The sequence below is a fragment of the Coregonus lavaretus genome (assembly GCF_964263955.1).
Source record: "Coregonus lavaretus genome assembly, contig: SUPER_35_unloc_1, whole genome shotgun sequence".
Lineage (NCBI taxonomy): Eukaryota > Metazoa > Chordata > Actinopteri > Salmoniformes > Salmonidae > Coregonus > Coregonus lavaretus.
Genome location: NW_028167181.1, coordinates 3,297,059 through 3,316,245, shown reverse-complemented (window position 1 = coordinate 3,316,245; position 19,187 = coordinate 3,297,059). Strand labels below are relative to the sequence as shown.

Genomic DNA, 19,187 nt, shown 5'->3' with positions numbered 1-19,187 from the left:
GAAACATGACATAATACAGAACATTAATAGACAAGAACAGCTCAAGGACAAAACTACATAATTTTTTTTTTTTAAAGGCACACGTAGCCTACATATCAATACATACCCACAAACTATCAAGGTCAAATAGGGGAGAGGCGTTGTGCCGTGAGGTGTTGCTTTATCTGTTTTTTTAAACCAGGTTTGCTGTTTATTTGAGCAATATGAGATGCAATAATGGCTCTATATAATACTGTACACTTTCTTGAATTTGTTCTGGATTTGGGGACTGTGAAAAGACGTCTGGTGGGGTAAGTATGTGTGTCAGAGCTGTGTGTAAGTTGACTATGCAAACAATTTGGGATTTTCAACACATGAATGTTTCTTATAAAAAGAAGAAGTGATGCAGTCAGTCTCTCCTCAATTCATAGCCAAGAGAGACTGGCATGCATAGTATTTATATCACCCCTCTTATTACAATGAAGAGCAAGAAATGCCGCTCTGTTCTGGGCCAGCTGCAGCTTAACTAGGTATTTCCTTGCAGCCCTCGACCACATGACTGGACAATAATCAACATAAGACAAAACTAGAGCCTGCAGAACTTGCTTTTTGGAGTGTGGTGTCAAAAAATCAGAGCATCTCTTTATGACGGACAGACCTCTCCCCATCTTTACAACCATTGAATCTATATGTTTTGACCATGACAGTTTACAATCTAAGGTAACGCCAAGTAATTTAGTCTCCTCAACTTGTTCAACAGCCACACCATTCATTACCAGATTCAGCTGAGATCTAGAACTTGTACCAAATACAGTGGCTTGCGAAAGTATTCACCCCCCCTTGGCATTTTTCCTATTTTGTTGCCTTACAACCTGGAATTAAAATGGATTTTGGGGTGTTTTGTATCATTTGATTTACACAACATGCCTACCGCTTTGAAGATGCAAAATATTTTTGTGTGTGAAACAAACAAGAAATAAGACAAGAAAACTGAGAACTTGAGCGTGCATAACTATTCACCCCCCCCAAAGTCAATACTTTGTAGAGCCACCTTTTGCAGCAATTACAGCTGCAAGTCTCTTGGGGTATGTCTCTATAAGCTTGGCACATCTAGCCACTGGGATTTTGCTCATTCTTCAAGGCAAAACTGCTCCAGCTCCTTCAAGTTGAATGGGTTCCACTGGTGTACAGCAATCTTTGTCATACCACAGATTATCAATTGGATTGAGGTCTGGGCTTTGACTAGGCCATTCCAAGACATTTAAATGTTTCCCCTTAAACCACTCAAGTGTTGCTTTAGCAGTTTGCTTAGGGTCATTGTCCTGCTGGAAGGTGAACCTCCGTACCAGTTTCAAATCTCTGGAAGACTGAAACAGGTTTCCCTCAAGAATTTCCCTGTATTTAGCGCCATCCATCATTCCTTCAATTCTGACCAGTTTCCCAGTCTCTGCCAATGAAAAACATCCCCACAGCATGATGCTGCCACCACCATGCTTCAATGTGGGGATGGTGTTCTTGGGGTGATGAGAGGTGTTGGGTTTGCGCCAGACATAGCGTTTTCCTTGATGGCCAAAAAGCTCAATTTTAGTCTTATCTGACCAGAGTACCTTCTTCCATATGTTTGGGGAGTCTCCCACATGGCTTTTGGCAAACACCAAACATGTTTGCTTATTCTTTCTTTAAGCGATGGCTTTTTTTCTGCCCACTCTTCCGTAAAGCCCAGCTCTGTGGAGTGTACGGCTTAAAGTGGTCCTATGGACAGATACACCAATCTCCGCTGTGGAGCTCTGCAGCTCCTTCAGGGTTATCTTTGGTGTCTTTGTTGCCTTTCTGATTAATTGCCTCCTTGCCTGGTCCGTGAGTTTTGGTGGGCGGCCCTCTCTTGGCAGGTTTGTTGTGGTGCCATATTCTTTCCATTTTTTAATAATGATTTTAATGGTGCTCTGTGGGATGTTCAAAGTTTCGGATATTTTTTAATAACCCAACCCTGATCTGTACTTCTCCACAACTTTGTCCCTGACCTGTTTGGAGAGCTCCTTGGTCTTCATGGTGCCGCTTGCTTGGTGGTGCCCCTTGCTTAGTGGTGTTGCAGACTCTGGGGCCTTTCAGAACAGGTGTATATATACTGAGATCATGTGACAGATCATGTGACACTTAGATTGCACACAGGTGGACTTTATTTAACTAATTATGTGACTTCTGAAGGTAATTGGTTGCACCAGATCTTATTTAGGGGCTTCATAGCAAGGGGGGTGAATACATATCCACGCACCACTTTTCCGTCATTAATTTTTTAGAATTTTTTGAAATAAGTAATTTTTTTCATTTCACTTCACCAATTTGGACTATTTTGTGTATGTCTATTACATGAAATCCAAATAAAAATCCATTTAAATTACAGGTTGTAATGCAACAAAATAGGAAAAACGCCAAGGGGGATGAATACTTTTGCAAGGCACTGTACAATGCTCTTAGTTTTAGAGATGTTCAGGACCAGTTTATTACTGGCCACCCATTCCAAAACAGACTGCAACTCTTTGTTAAGGGTTTCAGTGACTTCATTAGCTGTGGTTACTGATGCGTATATGGTTGAATCATCAGCATACATGGACACACATGCTTTGTTCAATGCCAGTGGCAGGTCATTGGTAAAAATAGAAAAGAGTAGAGGGCCTAGAGAGCTGCCCTGTGGTACACCACACTTTACATGTTTGACATTAGAGAAGCTTCCATTAAAGAAAACCCTTTGAGTTCTATTGGATAGATAGCTCTGAAGCCACGATATGGCAGAAGTTGAAAAGCCATAACACAAGTTTTTTCAACAACAGGTTATTGTCAATAATATCAAAGGCTGCACTGAAATCTAACAGTACAGCTCCCACAATCTTCTTATTATCAATTCCTTTCAACCGATCATCAATAATTTGTGTCAGTGCAGTACATGTTGAGTGCCCTTCTCTATAAGCAGGCTGAAAGTCTGTTGTTAATTTGTTTACAGAGAAATAGCATTGTATTTGGTCAAACACCATTTTTTCCAACAGTTTGCTAAGAGCTGGCAGCAAGCTTATAGGTCTGCTGTTAGAACCAGTAAAGGCCGGTTTACCACTCTTGGGTAGCGGAATTACTTTGCCTTCCCTCCAGGCCTGAGGACAAAGACTTTCCTCTAGGCTCAGATTAAAGATATTACAGATAGAGGTGGCTATAGTCAGCTACCATCCTCAGTAGCTTTCCATCTAAGTTGTCAATGCCAGGAGGTTTGTCATTATTGATCGATAACAATCATTTTTCCACCTCTCCCACACTAACTTTACAAAATTCAAACTTACAATGCTTTTCTTTCATTATTTTTTTTTTTTTATGCATGAATACGATGACTCACAATCCATGGAGCCTTAACAGTTCTAACAGTCAGTTTCTTAACAGGTGCATGTTTATCAATAATTGGAAGAAGCAATTTCATAAATTCATCAAGTGCAGCGTCTGGATGCTCCTTATTAATCACATCAGACCAACACATATTTTTACCATCATCCACATAAGAGTCACAGCAAAATATTTTGTATGATCTCTTATACACTATTTTAGGCCCAGCTTTCGGGAATTTTGGCTTTCCTGGATATAGCCACTATATTGTGATCACTGCATCCAATGGGTACGGATACAGCTTTAGAACAAAGTTCTACAGTATTAGTAAAAATGTGATCGATACATGTGGATGATCTTGTTCCTGTAGTGTTTGTAAACACCCTGGAAGGTTGATTAATGACCTGAACCAGATTTCAGGCACTGGTTACAGTGAGAAGCTTCCTCTTGAGCGGACAGCTTGATGAAAACCAGTCAATATTCAGGTCCCCAAGAAAGTAGACCTCTCTGTTTACATCACATACACTATCAAGCATTTCACACATATTATTTAGATACTGACTGTTAGCACTTGGTGGCCTATAGCAACACTCCAAAAGAAAAGGCTTTAGATGTGCCAAGTGAACCTGCAACCACAACACTTCAATAACACTTGACATAAGATCTTCTCTAAGCATTACAGGGATATGGCTCTGAATATATACAGCAACACCTCCCCCATAAGCATTTTTGTGTCTTCTATAGATGTTATATCCTTGTAATGCTACTGCTGTATCATCAAATGAATTATCTAAGTGAGTCTCAGAAATGGCTAATATATTAATGTTATCTGATGTTAGCAAGTTATTGATTTCATGAACCTTATTTCTAAGGCTACAAATATTAATATGGGCTATTTTCAGCCCTTTCCTGGGTAGCTTATTAGAGATAGACATAATATGGAAAAGAGCAAACAAAGCAAGATAAAATAAATATACATTCAACAGTCCATTAATCAATTGGTGTGTGTGTGTGTGTGCTGCAGGGTTGAAGCTACGAACCCATAGGCTTGGCTCTCTCATCCCATCCAGGCTTCTGGGAGGGAGGGTGGACAATGAGCCTGTCATAGCGGATGTAAGCAATGTCCGAACACGCTCTGGCAGCTTTCATGGATGGGAAAAGTTATTTCCTCTTCCGGCGCACAGCTTCAGGATAGTCGTCGTTGAGGAAGATATACGTTCCTCTCAAGTTCTTGGCTCTTTCCAGAACAGCTACCTTGTCCTTGAACCTCAGGAACTTGACCACTATCGGCCTGGGCCTGTCACCTGGGCCGGTGGTGGGTTTTCCTGTCCTGTGGGCGTTCTCCACCTCAATCTTCCTGTGGTCCATCTTAAATTTCTCAGAGATAATTTCCCTCACTTTGTCCTCCGTCCAGGTCTCATATGGAGATTCTGCAATTCCGTCCACAACCATGTTATTCCACCTTGATTGTCCCTCGAGATAGTCTGATTTATCCGTCATTGTTATCATGGATTCACACACAGAACTGATGTCCTCTCTCAATGACTTACAGATTGCTGTCATCTTGCCGTTCTCCTGTTTCAACTCATCGAGCTGACCCTGGGAGAACTGCAAGCTGTTCTTCAGGTTCTGGACCTCTCTGGTCAGGTCGTCCATTATTTTATTAGTTGAATATGGGTGGTGCGGTCTTCCCAATGCATCATCGGAAGCACACTGCCTACCACCTTTCCAACAAGTCAGTTCGTCAAATTTCTGCCCTGCTAGAGCTGCCCCGGTCAACTGTAAGTGCTGTTATTGTGAAGTGGAAATGTCTAGGAGCAACAACGGCTCAGCCGCGAAGTGGTAAGCCACACAAGCTCACAGAACGGGACCACCGAGTGCTGAGGTGCGTAGCGCGTAAAAATTGTCTATTCTCAGTTGCAACACTCACTACCGAGTTCCAAACTGGCTCTGGAAGCAACGTCAGCACAATAACTATTCGTCTGGAGTTTCATGAAATGGGTTTCCATGGCTGAGCAGCCACACACAAGCCTAAGATCACCATGCGCAATGCCAAGCATCAGCTGGAGTAGTGTAAAGCTCGCTGCCATTGGACTCTGGAGCAGTGGAAACGCGTTCTCTAGAGTGATGAATCACGCTTCACCACCTGGCAGTCCGACGGACGAATCTGGGTTTGGCAGATGCCAGGAGAACACTATCTGCCCCAATGCATAGTGCCAACTGTAAAGTTTGGTGGAGGAGGAATAATGGTCTGGGGCTGTTTTTTATGGTTTGGGCTAGGCCCCTTAGATCCAGTGAAGGGAAATCTTAACGCTACAGCATACAATGATACAGATCCTGTTGTGCCTGTTTTCCTTGCCTCACGCTGTTTTCCTCTCCGCTACAGTTCTGCCTGCTCTGACTCTGGTCCCTGTCTCCAGTCCCACGTCTCGTCATCCTGCTACTCTGTCCTGGATTCCCCACTCTACTACTCCCTTGGATTCCCCTCCGGACCTGCTCACCCTGTCTCAACCCCCCTCGCTCCAGCTGCAGCCTCTGCACCTAGTTTCCAGAAGTTTCCCCTGACCTGCACTCCATCTTCCAACTGTGTCTCAATAAATACCTTGGTTACTTCATCCCAGTCTCCTTGTCTGAGTCTGCTCTTGGGTTCCCCCGTTCCACTCCGCGTAACAGTACGATTTGGCCCAATACAATTTGATTTGATCTGATTTGAGTAGGCCTATGGTGGTTTAAGAATACACACTTTGTCTCATTCTGCATTTTGATATAGTATGTGACACAACATTGAAGACACCAGTTGCACTGCAGCCAGAGATGCCTTCAAAAGCAATTTTCCTATATGATAAATACAGTATGATTCATGTTTCTAAACATCTTAGCATCAATGGGCCTATGTAGTTAAAATAACTTGTTTTAGATAAGTAACATATTTCCCCTTTATTTATTTGATGGCTTGGTGAAACCATTGACAGACTTTTCATTAAGGCCAAGTTGAAAATGAAGCCATTGTATCTTACAGAAGTAAAATGACACATGAGCTTGAGTTTACATTGAAGGCCTCTCAAATTCAATTAAACATTTCTGATAATACACTTCAATTTCTTTCTAGGAATTTCTAACAGATGTTCTGCTTTGCCATCACCTCAAATAACCTACTCCCACTTTTTATTGTAGTAGGATACCTACGTCACAGCGACGCATAGCTGGACGTCGCCAAACTTTACGCATGAGAGCGCCATTTTTCTCCCGGCGTTCGCTCCCCGTTGAGAACACGTTGTTTGAAACACCGTAGTAAAACGACACTTTAAAACCTAAAGTATCATTCCTGGAGGACAGAATCACCCGAAGAGTGTTTCTGGGTGAGTTGGATTAAAATGTAAATGATAGTAGTTACAAACTTGTCAAATAAATAATGTTTTAATGGGCTGCTTGTCCAGCTGGCTAGCTAGCTAACAGAGTTAGCACAAACGTCAGCACTGTTCGTTAGCCAACTAGCTAGCTAACGTTAGCTTACTAGCTAGTGTATCACAGCCACCTCTGTTAATTTCACATGACAGCTGATCGTTTATTTGATAGTTTATAACTGCCAATTAAGTTACCCGGTGTTTAATTATAGCTCACTGACACTAGTAAGCTGGCTAACTAGTTTTTATAGCTAACAATGTGAGCCAACGCAAATATTTCCAGCTGATTTGGATTAAGTGACCCTAGCTAACGGTAATGTAACTAGCTAAGGTAAACTAAATGCTAGTTGGCTGATTTGCTAATCTAGCTATCTGAGCAGTGTTGATGCCACTTTGACAGTCTCCGTCTCTTTGTTGATGGCTATCCTTGTTTCATATTTACCAGTGTTAATAGTTATCTAACGTTAGTTGTAACTAACGTTATCCATCTCGCTTTCTTGTCTCGAAGTGGGAGATGGATACGAGATAGATATAACTAGATACGTTCTTCTTTCTTGCCTCCCCCAGATTTGGAGCACACACTTAATGTGTTGTGAATGTAGTGTAATGTTTTTTAAATTGTATAACTGCCTTAATTTTGCTGGACCCTAGGAAGAATAGCTACTGCCTTGGTAGCAGCTAATGGGGATCCATAGTAAATACTAATTTACAGGCCATTTCTGTGTTCATTCATCCAAACTGTTATCAATCTGACTCACTGTCTCTGCAGACACTACAGGCCTAACCCTTGTCTTGTCTGATCAAAACTGTCATATCTCTGTATTGCAGTACTCTGGGGAGGGATTCTGCTCCGCCAAGAGTTGACAAGAGGCAGGCAGAATGTCGGAGAAAAACACCAGAATCGCCATTGTGAACCATGACAAATGCAAGCCAAAGAAATGCCGGCAGGAGTGCAAGAAGAGTTGCCCTGTGGTTCGGATGGGTAAGACTTGTGTTGCATCCTTTCCTACTGTACTGAACCTAGTACTTGAGAATCTTGGCCTATTATAATATCACTGACACATACACTATAACTAATTCCTCCAAGTCTTGAGGCAGTAGCCTAAAAGATAATGCCTCAAGTTATGTACAGTTGAAATGGTCCATGTTTACTTTTTTCAAGCCTCAACTGTCATCCATCTTTGTAATCTTTTTGTCTTGCAGGCAAACTGTGCATAGAAGTCACAGCTCAGAGCAAAATTGTGTGGATTTCTGAATCACTCTGTATCGGATGTGGCATCTGTATCAAGGTAAAATTGTAACAAAATGACTGACCCTCTGTTGATACAAATGTGGACGAGTAGTTTTTTCTTTATGTATTTACCTTCAGTCCTGATTACATGGCACTTAGCACTGACTACTTTTTTCTTCCAGAAATGTCCATTTGGGGCCTTGTCTATTGTCAACTTGCCAAGCAACCTCGAGAAAGAGACAACTCACAGATACTGTGCCAACTCCTTCAAGTTGCATAGGTGGGTTAATTTTCAAGGTAAAGAGGGCTGTGTTTGTCTCAAATAGGCCTAATCTCAATAAACGTTTGTTTCTGTCTTGAATCCATGGACTGTACTTTTGCAATATTCCATTCCAGATTACCCATTCCCAGACCTGGAGAGGTTTTGGGACTTGTGGGCACCAATGGAATCGGGAAATCCACGGCGCTGAAAATTTTGGCTGGAAAACAGAAGCCTAATTTGGGAAAGTATGATGTAAGTGTGTAACTATTAGTTTTATGACACAAACTTGTAGAGAATGTAGCTAAATGTCTAATACATTATATGGCTTTAAAATGTTTAAAGGATCACACAGTCACTTATTGGAAGTCCCTCTGGATAATTACAGTGGGGAGAACAAGTATTTGATACACTGCTGATTTTGCAGGTTTTCCTACTTACAAAGCATGTAGAGGTCTGTAATGTTTATCATAGGTACACTTCAACTGTGAGAGACGGAATCTAAAACAAAAATCCAGAAAATCACATTGTATGATTTTTAAGTAATTAATTTGCATTTTATTGCATGACATAAGTATTTGATACATCAGAAAAGCAGAACTTAATATTTGGTACAGAAACCTTTGTTTGCAATTAGAGATCATACGTTTCCTGTAGGTCTTGACCAGGTTTGCACACACTGCAGCAGGGATTTTGGCCCACTCCTCCATACAGACCTTCTCCAGATCCTTCAGGTTTCGGGGCTGTCGCTGGGCAATACGGACTTTCAGCTCCCTCCAAAGATGTTCTATTGGGTTCAGGTCTGGAGACTGGCTAGGCCACTCCAGGACCTTGAGATGCTTCTTACGGAGCCACTCCTTAGTTGCCCTGGCTGTGTGTTTCGGGTCGTTGTCATGCTGGAAGACCCAGCCACGACCCATCTACAATGCTCTTACTGAGGGAAGGAGGTTGTTGGCCAAGATCTCGCGATACATGGCCCCATCCATCCTCCCCTCAATACGGTGCAGTCGTCCTGTCCCCTTTGCAGAAAAGCATCCCCAAAGAATGATGTTTTCACCTCCATGCTTCACGGTTGGGATGGTGTTCTTGGGGTTGTAATCATCCTTCTTCCTCCAAACACGGTGAGTGGAGTTTAGACCAAAAAGCTCAATTTTTTGTGTCATCAGACCACATGACATTCTCCCATTCCTCCTCTGAATCATCCAGATGGTCATTGGCAAACTTCAGACGGGCCTGGACATGCGCTGGCTTGAGCAGGGGGACCTTGCGTGCGCTGCAGGATTTTAATCCATGACGGCGTAGTGTGTTACTAATGGTTTTCTTTGAGACTGTGGTCCCAGCTCTTTTCAGGTCATTGACCAGGTCCTGCCATGTAGTTCTGGGCTGATCCTTCACCTTCCTCATGATCATTGATGCCCCACAAGGTGAGATCTTGCATGGAGCCCCAGACCGAGGGTGATTGACCGTCATCTTGAACTTCTTCCATTTTCTAATAATTGAGCCAACAGTTGTTGCCTTCTCACCAAGCTGCTTGCCTATTGTCCTGTAGCCCATCCCAGCCTTGTGCAGGTGTACAATTTTATCCCTGATGTCCTTACACAGCTCTCTGGTCTTGGCCATTGTGGAGAGATAGGAGTCTGTTTGATTGAGTGTGTGGACAGGTGTCTTTTATACAGGTAACGAGTTCAAACAGGTGCAGTTAATACAGGTAATGAGTGGAGAACAGGAGGGCTTCTTAAAGAAAAACTAACAGGACTGTGAGAGCCGGAATTCTTACTGGTTGGTAGGTGATCAAATACTTATGTCATGCAATAAAATACAAATTAATTACTTTAAAATCATACATTGTGATTTTCTGGATTTTTGTTTTAGATTCCATTTATCACAGTTGAAGTGTACCTATGATAAAAATTACAGACCTCTACATGCTTTGTAAGTAGGAAAACCTGCAAAATCAGCAGTGTATCAAATACTTGTTCTCCCTACTGTATGTCAGCTGAATGACTTTACAGTGTCAGCTAAATGACTGAAATGCAACTAGTTACTATAACACCTTGCTGTGTTACATCACACTTATCCCTAGTTTCAAAAGCTCCATTCTCTCCCGGTCCTCCACCAGGCTCCACCAGACTGGCAGGAGATCCTGACCTACTTCCGTGGCTCTGAGCTCCAGAACTACTTTACCAAGATCCTGGAGGATGACCTGAAGGCCATCGTCAAGCCCCAGTACGTCGACCAGATCCCCAAGACTGTCAAGGTCAGTCAAGCCCGTGGGTGTGGGTTCAGACCTGTAGAAATGAGGGGATAGAATGGGTGCGTTCCAGATACACAGATCTGTACTGAATTGTTGTCTGACGAGCTAACAGTAGTGCTGTGTTCCGCCACCAGGGGACTGTGGGCTCCATTCTGAGCAGGAAAGACGACTCCAAGACGGAGACCATCGTCTGTGAGCAGCTTGGTACGTTTGGATTGGGTTCTCCCCTTGTCTTCTTCTCTTCGAGTCTATAATCTAATGTTTGTCTATATGTAATCCTAATTTTCCATTTATGTTAAACGTTCCTTTTGACCCACTTCTACAGTCAAGTTGTCAGTAAAATATACCATTTGGCCAGCAGATTATTTCATCTCTTTCCTCTCTCAGATCTGACTCATCTCAGGGAGAGGAATGTGGAGGACCTATCAGGAGGAGAGCTGCAGCGCTTTGCCATCGCTGTGGTCTGCATCCAGAGAGCAGACATGTAAGTCAACAGCTTCAGTTAGTCTTTGGCCTCATCAGCGGAGGCCATCTTTGACTGAATATGTTATGTGGTTTTTAACGCGGCTCTCTTTATGTGGTTCATTCCAGCTTCATGTTTGACGAGCCGTCCAGTTACCTGGATGTGAAGCAGCGTCTAAGAGCTGCCGTCACCATCCGCTCCCTCATCTCCCCAGACAGGTCCGTTACATTACATGATGCTCTCACTAGAGGACTGGGCCGTGTTCATAAGGGCATACTGTAGCAAAGCGTTTTGCAACAGAAAAAGAAAAACAAGAGTTTCTCATTGGACAAATTCAGGTAGTAACGCCCCGTTTCAGTTTTCTTCCGTTTTTCTTCCTATTAAACACAACCCTGGTAGTTCCTCCCTATTTCACTCTGTTTACTTTGGTTTTATGCCTACTTCAACATTATCCACTATTCTTCCATCAGCTTTGTCTTGTCTTATAGACTCTTGACTTGTATTTTGCCCTCTCTCTCTCTCTCTCCCAGATACATCATAGTGGTGGAACACGACCTGAGTGTGCTGGACTACCTGTCTGACTTCATCTGCTGTCTGTATGGAGTGCCCAGTGCCTATGGAGTGGTCACTATGCCCTTTGGAGTCAGGGAAGGTAGGACCCTAACACTACATACTACACCATAAACACTACACTGTCTGTACGGAGTGTCCAGCGCCTACGGAATGGTCACTATGCCCTTTGGAGTCAGGGAAGGTGACTACCTCTTCCAGGGTATAAAATTAACTTTTTGGTCCACCAGCCATTGTGACGGGTAGATTTAAAAATCTACCAGCCACTCAGATTGTTTACCAGCCAAAATAGTTTTGGGTCGATACAATTACACCAACAAAACACAGAAAAACAGATTAGCATGCTTTGTAATGTTTCTAAAGCAATAAATAATAATAATAATATGCCATTTAGCAGACGCTTTTATCCAAAGCGACTTACAGTCATGCGTGCATATTTTTTTTTGTGTATGGGTGGTCCCGGGGATCGAACCCACTACCTTGGCGTTACAAGCGCCGTGCTCTACCAGCTGAGCTACAGAGGACCATAAAGGTATTACTAGTAAGAAGTAACTTGTGGTATATTGAATAATTACTTTTTGTGACATTAGTCTTTTCACCTGCCCCTTTAAGGGCAGGAGGTTACCGTGGTAATGTGACTCCAGTCATGTTTATGCCTGTGAGATTGAGTCTGACTAGTACAAGCCTTGTCTTCTCTTCCCTAGCAGTTGAAATGCAAACATAGAAAAACAACCTAGCTTGTGAACAAAACAATGTAAGTAGCCAAGAAACACAAGGATAAAGTCTCACGTCAGTAGAATTTCGTTTTTCTGTAAATTAGACCAACGTTTATGCCTGTGCACAGCGCTTCTAAAAATGAATCTTTCACTCTTCATGTGCGACAGCCCCCAGCCAGGCAGTGTTGCAATGCGAGGTGGGATAGGCTATATAGGATTTGTAGTTCTTTGACTTTGTGCGATTAAATTACCATCTATGAAACAAAACTGCAGAAATACTTTGGAAACAGCTACTGCAGCATTTATTTTACTATAAATGTGATCATACTTGAATATTTGTATTCACAAATGTGAGTGAAATGCTCGCCCTGTGGAACCCTGACCACCCGCAAACGTGGCTGGTGAAATAGACAACTTATCGACCAATGCCAAAATCTACCCGCATTTGGCAGGTGGCGGGTGTTAATTTTAGGCCCTGACCTCTTCACCCTCTTACTTACCTATTTTATTTATTTAACCTTTTATTCAACCAGGTGAGTCAGTTAATTAAGAACACGTTCTAATTCACAATGATGCCCTGGCTATTGATATGTTTAGTTGTTTTGTTCTTTTTTTCTTTAGCATTGATACTGAATAGGTTTTCTATGGATAAAGCATATCCTCAGTGCATGGCAGGCTACACTCTGTCTCATGGGTCTGCTGCAGAGCCAACTGGTACAGACATTTCAAGAAAGCCTTAAGCCCCTAGCCTAGCGCAACACCCCATAGACCACCCCCCTCTCACTTACCCTCAAAATGGTACCACAGCTTTTCCAAATCTAAGTCAGGGGAACATTTCACCACAACCAAATGATCCCACAACCAATGGATATTTTCCCAATGCACAACTGTCCTGTTCATTTGGCAGCTTCTCCTCTAACCCCAGTCCTCCTCCGCTCCCTTCTCCAGGCATCAACATCTTCCTGGATGGCTATGTTCCCACGGAGAATCTGCGATTCAGGGAGATATCGCTGGTGTTCAAGGTAATGTCATAAAAATAAGCAATAAGGCCAGAGGAGGTGTGGCATATGGCCAATATACCACGGCTAAGGGCTGTTCTTACGCACGACGCAACGCAGAGTGCCACAAACCCCCGAGGTGCCTTATTGCTATTATAAACTGGTTACCAACCTAATTAGAATAGTATGGCTTTCAGACAATCAGCATTTAGGGCTCGAACCATCCAGTTAATAATAATCTATAAAAACTACAATAATGTGATAATATTGTGTAATATAACACTAGGTGGCAGAGAATCATTTGATAATACTGTGTAATATAACACTAGGTGGCAGAGATAATAATGTGATAATATTGTGTAATATAACACTAGGTGGCAGAGAATCATTTGATAATACTGTGTAATATAACACTAGGTGGCAGAGATAATAATGTGATAATACTGTGTAATATAACACTAGGTGGCAGAGATAATAATGTGATAATACTGTGTAATATAACACTAGGTGGCAGAGATAATAATGTGATAATACTGTGTAATATAACAATAGGTGGCAGAGATAATAATGTGATAATACTGTGTAATATAACACTAGGTGGCAGAGACGGCCAACGAGGAAGAGATCAAGAGGATGTGCCACTACCAGTACCCCCACATGAAGAAGAACATGGGAGACTTTGCCCTGGAGATCCTGGAGGGAGAGTTCACCGACTCTGAGATCATGGTCATGCTGGGAGAGAATGGTGAGGAGAGGGGGAAGGGAATGGTGGAGGAGTGTGTGAGGAGAGGGGGTGTGTGTTCCATATAATGAGTCTTATTTCTAAATCCTCTCTTTCAGGGACGGGCAAAACCACGTTCATCAGAATGCTGGCTGGCCGTCTGAAACCAGATGAAGGGGGTAAATAACATTTGACAACTTATTTCCTCTTCACATTGTCTAATTGCTGGAACCATGTACAACCACTATACACTGAGTGAACAAAACATTAGGAACACCTGCTCTTTCCATGACAGACTGACCAGGTAAATTCAGGTGAACGCTATGATCCCTTATTGATGTCACTTGTTAAATCCACTTCAAATCAGTGTAGATGAAGGGGAGGAGACGAGTTAAAGAAGGATTTTTAAGCCTTGAGACAATTAAGACATGGATTGTGTATGTGTGTCATTCAGAGGGTGAATGGGCAAGACAAAAAATGTAAGTGAGGCTGTTCTGAGGGCAAAAGGGGGTGGTGGAACTCAATATTAGGAAGGTGTTCTTAATGTTTTGTGTACGTTTTTCCTAAACATTTTCTATTACTTCCAAAGGGGAAGTGCCTATCCTGAACGTCAGCTACAAACCCCAAAAGATCAGCCCCAAATTCAAAGTAGGTACCAACCAGTCACTGCCTTGACAACTACACACCTCTAACACAGACACCTGCCCCTCTCATCTCCTGACTAACTAACTGTCTCTGTAGGGTAGTGTGCCCCTCTCAGACCCTGACTAACTAACTCCCTCTGTCTCTGTAGGGTAGTGTGCCCCTCTCAGACCCTGACTAACTAACTCCCTCTGTCTCTGTAGGGTAGTGTGCCCCTCTCATCTCCTGACTAACTAACTCCCTCTGTCTCTGTAGGGTAGTGTGCCCCTCTCAGACCCTGACTAACTAACTCCCTCTGTCTCTGTAGGGTAGTGTGCCCCTCTCAGACCCTGACTAACTAACTCTCTCTGTAGGGTAGTGTGCCCCTCTCATCTCCTGACTAACTAACTCCCTCTGTCTCTGTAGGGTAGTGTGCCCCTCTCATCTCCTGACTAACTAACTCCCTCTGTCTCTGTAGGGTAGTGTGCCCCTCTCATCTCCTGACTAACTAACTCCCTCTGTCTCTGTAGGGTAGTGTGCCCCTCTCAGACCCTGACTAACTAACTCCCTCTGTCTCTGTAGGGTAGTGTGCCCCTCTCATCTCCTGACTAACTAACTCCCTCTGTCTCTGTAGGGTAGTGTGCCCCTCTCATCTCCTGACTAACTAACTCCCTCTGTCTCTGTAGGGTAGTGTGCCCCTCTCATCTCCTGACTAACTAACTCCCTCTGTCTCTGTAGGGTAGTGTGCCCCTCTCAGACCCTGACTAACTAACTCCCTCTGTTTCTGTAGGGTAGTGTGCCCCTCTCAGACCCTGACTAACTAACTCCCTCTGTCTCTGTAGGGTAGTGTGCCCCTCTCATCTCCTGACTAACTAACTCCCTCTGTCTCTGTAGGGTAGTGTGCCCCTCTCATCTCCTGACTAACTAACTCCCTCTGTCTCTGTAGGGTAGTGTGCCCCTCTCATCTCCTGACTAACTAACTCCCTCTGTCTCTGTAGGGTAGTGTGCCCCTCTCATCTCCTGACTAACTAACTCCCTCTGTCTCTGTAGGGTAGTGTGCCCCTCTCATCTCCTGACTAACTAACTCCCTCTGTCTCTGTAGGGTAGTGTGCCCCTCTCATCTCCTGACTAACTAACTCCCTCTGTCTCTGTAGGGTAGTGTGCCCCTCTCATCTCCTGACTAACTAACTCCCTCTGTCTCTGTAGGGTAGTGTGCCCCTCTCAGACCCTGACTAACTAACTCCCTCTGTCTCTGTAGGGTAGTGTGCCCCTCTCATCTCCTGACTAACTAACTCCCTCTGTCTCTGTAGGGTAGTGTGCCCCTCTCATCTCCTGACTAACTAACTCCCTCTGTCTCTGTAGGGTAGTGTGCCCCTCTCATCTCCTGACTAACTAACTCCCTCTGTCTCTGTAGGGTAGTGTGCCCCTCTCAGACCCTGACTAACTAACTCCCTCTGTCTCTGTAGGGTAGTGTGCCCCTCTCATCTCCTGACTAACTAACTCCCTCTGTCTCTGTAGGGTAGTGTGCCCCTCTCTTCTCCTGACTAACTAACTCCCTCTGTCTCTGTAGGGTAGTGTGCCCCTCTCATCTCCTGACTAACTAACTCCCTCTGTCTCTGTAGGGTAGTGTGCCCCTCTCAGACCCTGACTAACTAACTCCCTCTGTCTCTGTAGGGTAGTGTGCCCCTCTCAGACCCTGACTAACTAACTCCCTCTGTCTCTGTAGGGTAGTGTGCCCCTCTCAAACCCTGACTAACTAACTCCCTCTGTCTCTGTAGGGTAGTGTGCCCCTCTCAGACCCTGACTAACTAACTCCCTCTGTCTCTGTAGGGTAGTGTGCCCCTCTCAGACCCTGACTAACTAACTCCCTCTGTCTCTGTAGGGTAGTGTGCCCCTCTCAGACCCTGACTAACTAACTCCCTCTGTCTCTGTAGGGTAGTGTGCCCCTCTCATCTCCTGACTAACTAACTCCCTCTGTCTCTGTAGGGTAGTGTGCCCCTCTCATCTCCTGACTAACTAACTCCCTCTGTCTCTGTAGGGTAGTGTGCCCCTCTCAGACCATGACTAACTCCCTCATGTCCTCTGTCTCTGTAGGGTAGTGTGCCCCTCTCAGACCATGACTAACTCCCTCATGTCCTCTGTCTCTGTAGGGTAGTGTGCCCCTCTCAGACCATGACTAACTCCCTCATGTCCTCTGTCTCTGTAGGGTAGTGTGCCCCTCTCAGACCATGACTAACTCCCTCATGTCCTCTGTCTCTGTAGGGTAGTGTGCGGGCCCTGCTCCATGAGAAGATCCGAGACGCCTATACTCACCCTCAGTTTGTGACTGACGTCATGAAGCCTATGCAGATTGAGAGCATCATCGACCAGGACGTAAGTTGTGCATTCTGGGTTGTGTTCAGTTGGCATATAATGTTTTGCAACGGTGCGAAACGGGGAGGTACTACTATTTGAACTTGTCCAGTAAAAAACTGAATAAAAACAATTCTGATTCAAAACACTTTTCTACGCGGTGCCCCAATGGACCATACACACCAGATCAGAAAATGAAAACAAGCATTTCTTATTGGACAAGTCCAGTTCAGGTAGTCCCTCCCTGTTTCAATCCGTTTTCTTCTGTTTGGTGTCTAATGAACACCCCCCTGCTTGTGTCTCTGTAGGTCCAGAACCTGTCTGGAGGAGAGTTGCAGAGGGTGGCCATGGCTCTGTGTCTGGGGAAACCAGCTGATGTCTACCTGATAGACGAGCCCTCCGCCTACCTGGACTCTGAGCAGCGTCTCGTGTGCGCCAAGGTCATCAAAAGGTAACCACACACACCTGTACACATACACACACTCTGATCCTAGATCTGTGTTTAAGGTGAACTTCTACCTCCAGCTAAGAGATCCATCTAGTGCTTTGCATTGCTCACGGCAGTACCATTCACACACCTTTGTCTTTTTAATCATCTGTGTTTTGATTAGTTTGACAGGAAATACAGAAACTCTATAACCTCACAAACCTTAATGGACTTAAATGGATGCCATTGATTTTGATACATTAATTGTTTGTTTCTAGATTCATCCTCCATGCCAAGAAGACAGCGTTCGTGGTGGAGCATGACTTCATCATGGCCACCTACCTGGCTGACCGCGTCATCGTGTTCGACGGTATTCCCTCACGAAGCACCGCTGCCAACACGTACGTCAACCCTTCCCATCATTTGGTTTGATAGTCTCATCCACTGATTTACCCAACATGTCTGGTATTCCTTAATGTCTGCTGTTCTTCAAGCTATTGTTCTCTTCCCTTAACTTGATAGAACTCTTACCTCCTTCAAACTGATTATTGGGTGATTTGTAAGCAAACTGTCAAACTCCCCACTTCAAAATATAGGCAAATCTTGACTGTGAAATTCATGTTCCAGTCTGACAGGAAAGTGGTATTTTCATGACAAGTCACACTGAAAGCATGCTAAGATATGGGTTGTTGTTAGGAACCCATGTTTAGCTCTTAAGGATGCGTGTAACACAGGCCCTGTCAACGTTTGACCTCTCAGGCCACAGACCTTACTCGCAGGGATGAACAAGTTCCTATCACAACTGGAGATCACGTTCAGGAGAGACCCCAACAACTTCCGACCAAGGATCAACAAGATGAATTCCATAAAGGTACAGGGGAAAACCTATATTTATTTACATCCATTTTGTGCTTTTAGTAACGTATTGACTATTATTGCCTTTCATTCAGTTAATTCATTCAGCACGACTCCATTTTCTGTCCTTTGCTCTCCTCTAACCCAAGCTATACAATCTATATGTTGTATATCTAGGATTGTGGTTTCTCTGTAACCCAATCTCTATGTTGTATATCTAGGATTGTGAACAGAAGAAGAGTGGGAACTACTTCTTCCTGGACGACTAAAGGACCAATCCCTCCCTCCCTCCCTCCATCAGAGAGACCTCCATATCCATCCTCCTCAAGCCCTGACACCTGTATGGCTGTTCCAATACCCACACTAGCATTCCATGCTACATTGCTCCGTTCTAAGTGGTATGTTAGTGTGGATATTTGGAATGTAGCCCTACCCTACTGGCCCCCCTTGGGCCGATGGCTTAGAGAGCCCCAACCTGGGTGTACCACCAGAGTCATGCGCACACACACAAGGCGAGTTAGTTTTGCATTGCCTGGTGCCCTGGGTGGGCGTGGTTTACATATTAGACCATTGGTCCTAAAGTGAAATCTTCATCCACCCGTGAGCAGCGGGCTATGCAAAACGAACTCGCCCACACACACCTACCTTTGGGAGCCAAAGGAGTGTTTTATCAAAGTCATTCAATTCATGTGATTTTTTAAAAGAATATCTTATGAATAAACAAACCCCATTTCCTGAGCATGGTGGTGTTTTTTGAATGAAGTGAAATTGTGGATTTTGTCCACAAGAGGGTGGCAGACTACTGTGGTTCGTTGGTTCTCCATCAGAAAATGGACATCTGAAGTAATACATTATCTATTTACTGCAATTAAAGTCAATGTACCTTCATATTCTGCGGTTCAACAATTAAAAGTGTCTCTATCCAGTTCTTGTCAATGTGTTATAGTTAATGACAATTGTGTTATTCCATAATT

At 43.8% G+C, this 19,187-nt stretch overlaps 1 protein-coding gene across 1 annotated transcript; it reads left to right on the top strand.

The window, feature by feature from the left end:
• Nucleotides 1-6,570: 6,570 nt before the first annotated feature.
• Nucleotides 6,571-18,952, top strand: LOC311110099 (ATP-binding cassette sub-family E member 1). The gene is made up of 19 exons (XM_084188666.1): nt 6,571-6,701; nt 7,575-7,728; nt 7,950-8,035; nt 8,160-8,257; nt 8,374-8,491; nt 10,356-10,493; nt 10,625-10,694; nt 10,878-10,974; nt 11,082-11,171; nt 11,484-11,605; nt 13,188-13,261; nt 13,835-13,982; nt 14,078-14,137; nt 14,548-14,606; nt 16,842-16,952; nt 17,240-17,382; nt 17,637-17,759; nt 18,118-18,229; nt 18,435-18,952. Exons 2-19 carry the CDS (start codon nt 7,626-7,628, stop codon nt 18,480-18,482), a joined length of 1,800 nt encoding a protein of 599 aa, XP_084044792.1. The 5' UTR covers nt 6,571-6,701; nt 7,575-7,625; the 3' UTR covers nt 18,483-18,952.
• Nucleotides 18,953-19,187: the final 235 nt, after the last annotated feature.

What these genes read in the sequence shown, in the direction of transcription:
- LOC311110099 (XM_084188666.1), top strand. Translation starts at nt 7,626, where the DNA reads ATGTCGGAGAAAAACACCAGAATCGCCATTGTGAACCATGACAAATGC. An exon ending in CATCGTCTGTGAGCAGCTTG is followed by an intron (nt 10,695 to 10,877) that starts GTACGTTTGGAT and finishes TTCCTCTCTCAG; the next exon opens with ATCTGACTCATCTCAGGGAG. An exon ending in TGCATCCAGAGAGCAGACAT is followed by an intron (nt 10,975 to 11,081) that starts GTAAGTCAACAG and finishes GGTTCATTCCAG; the next exon opens with CTTCATGTTTGACGAGCCGT.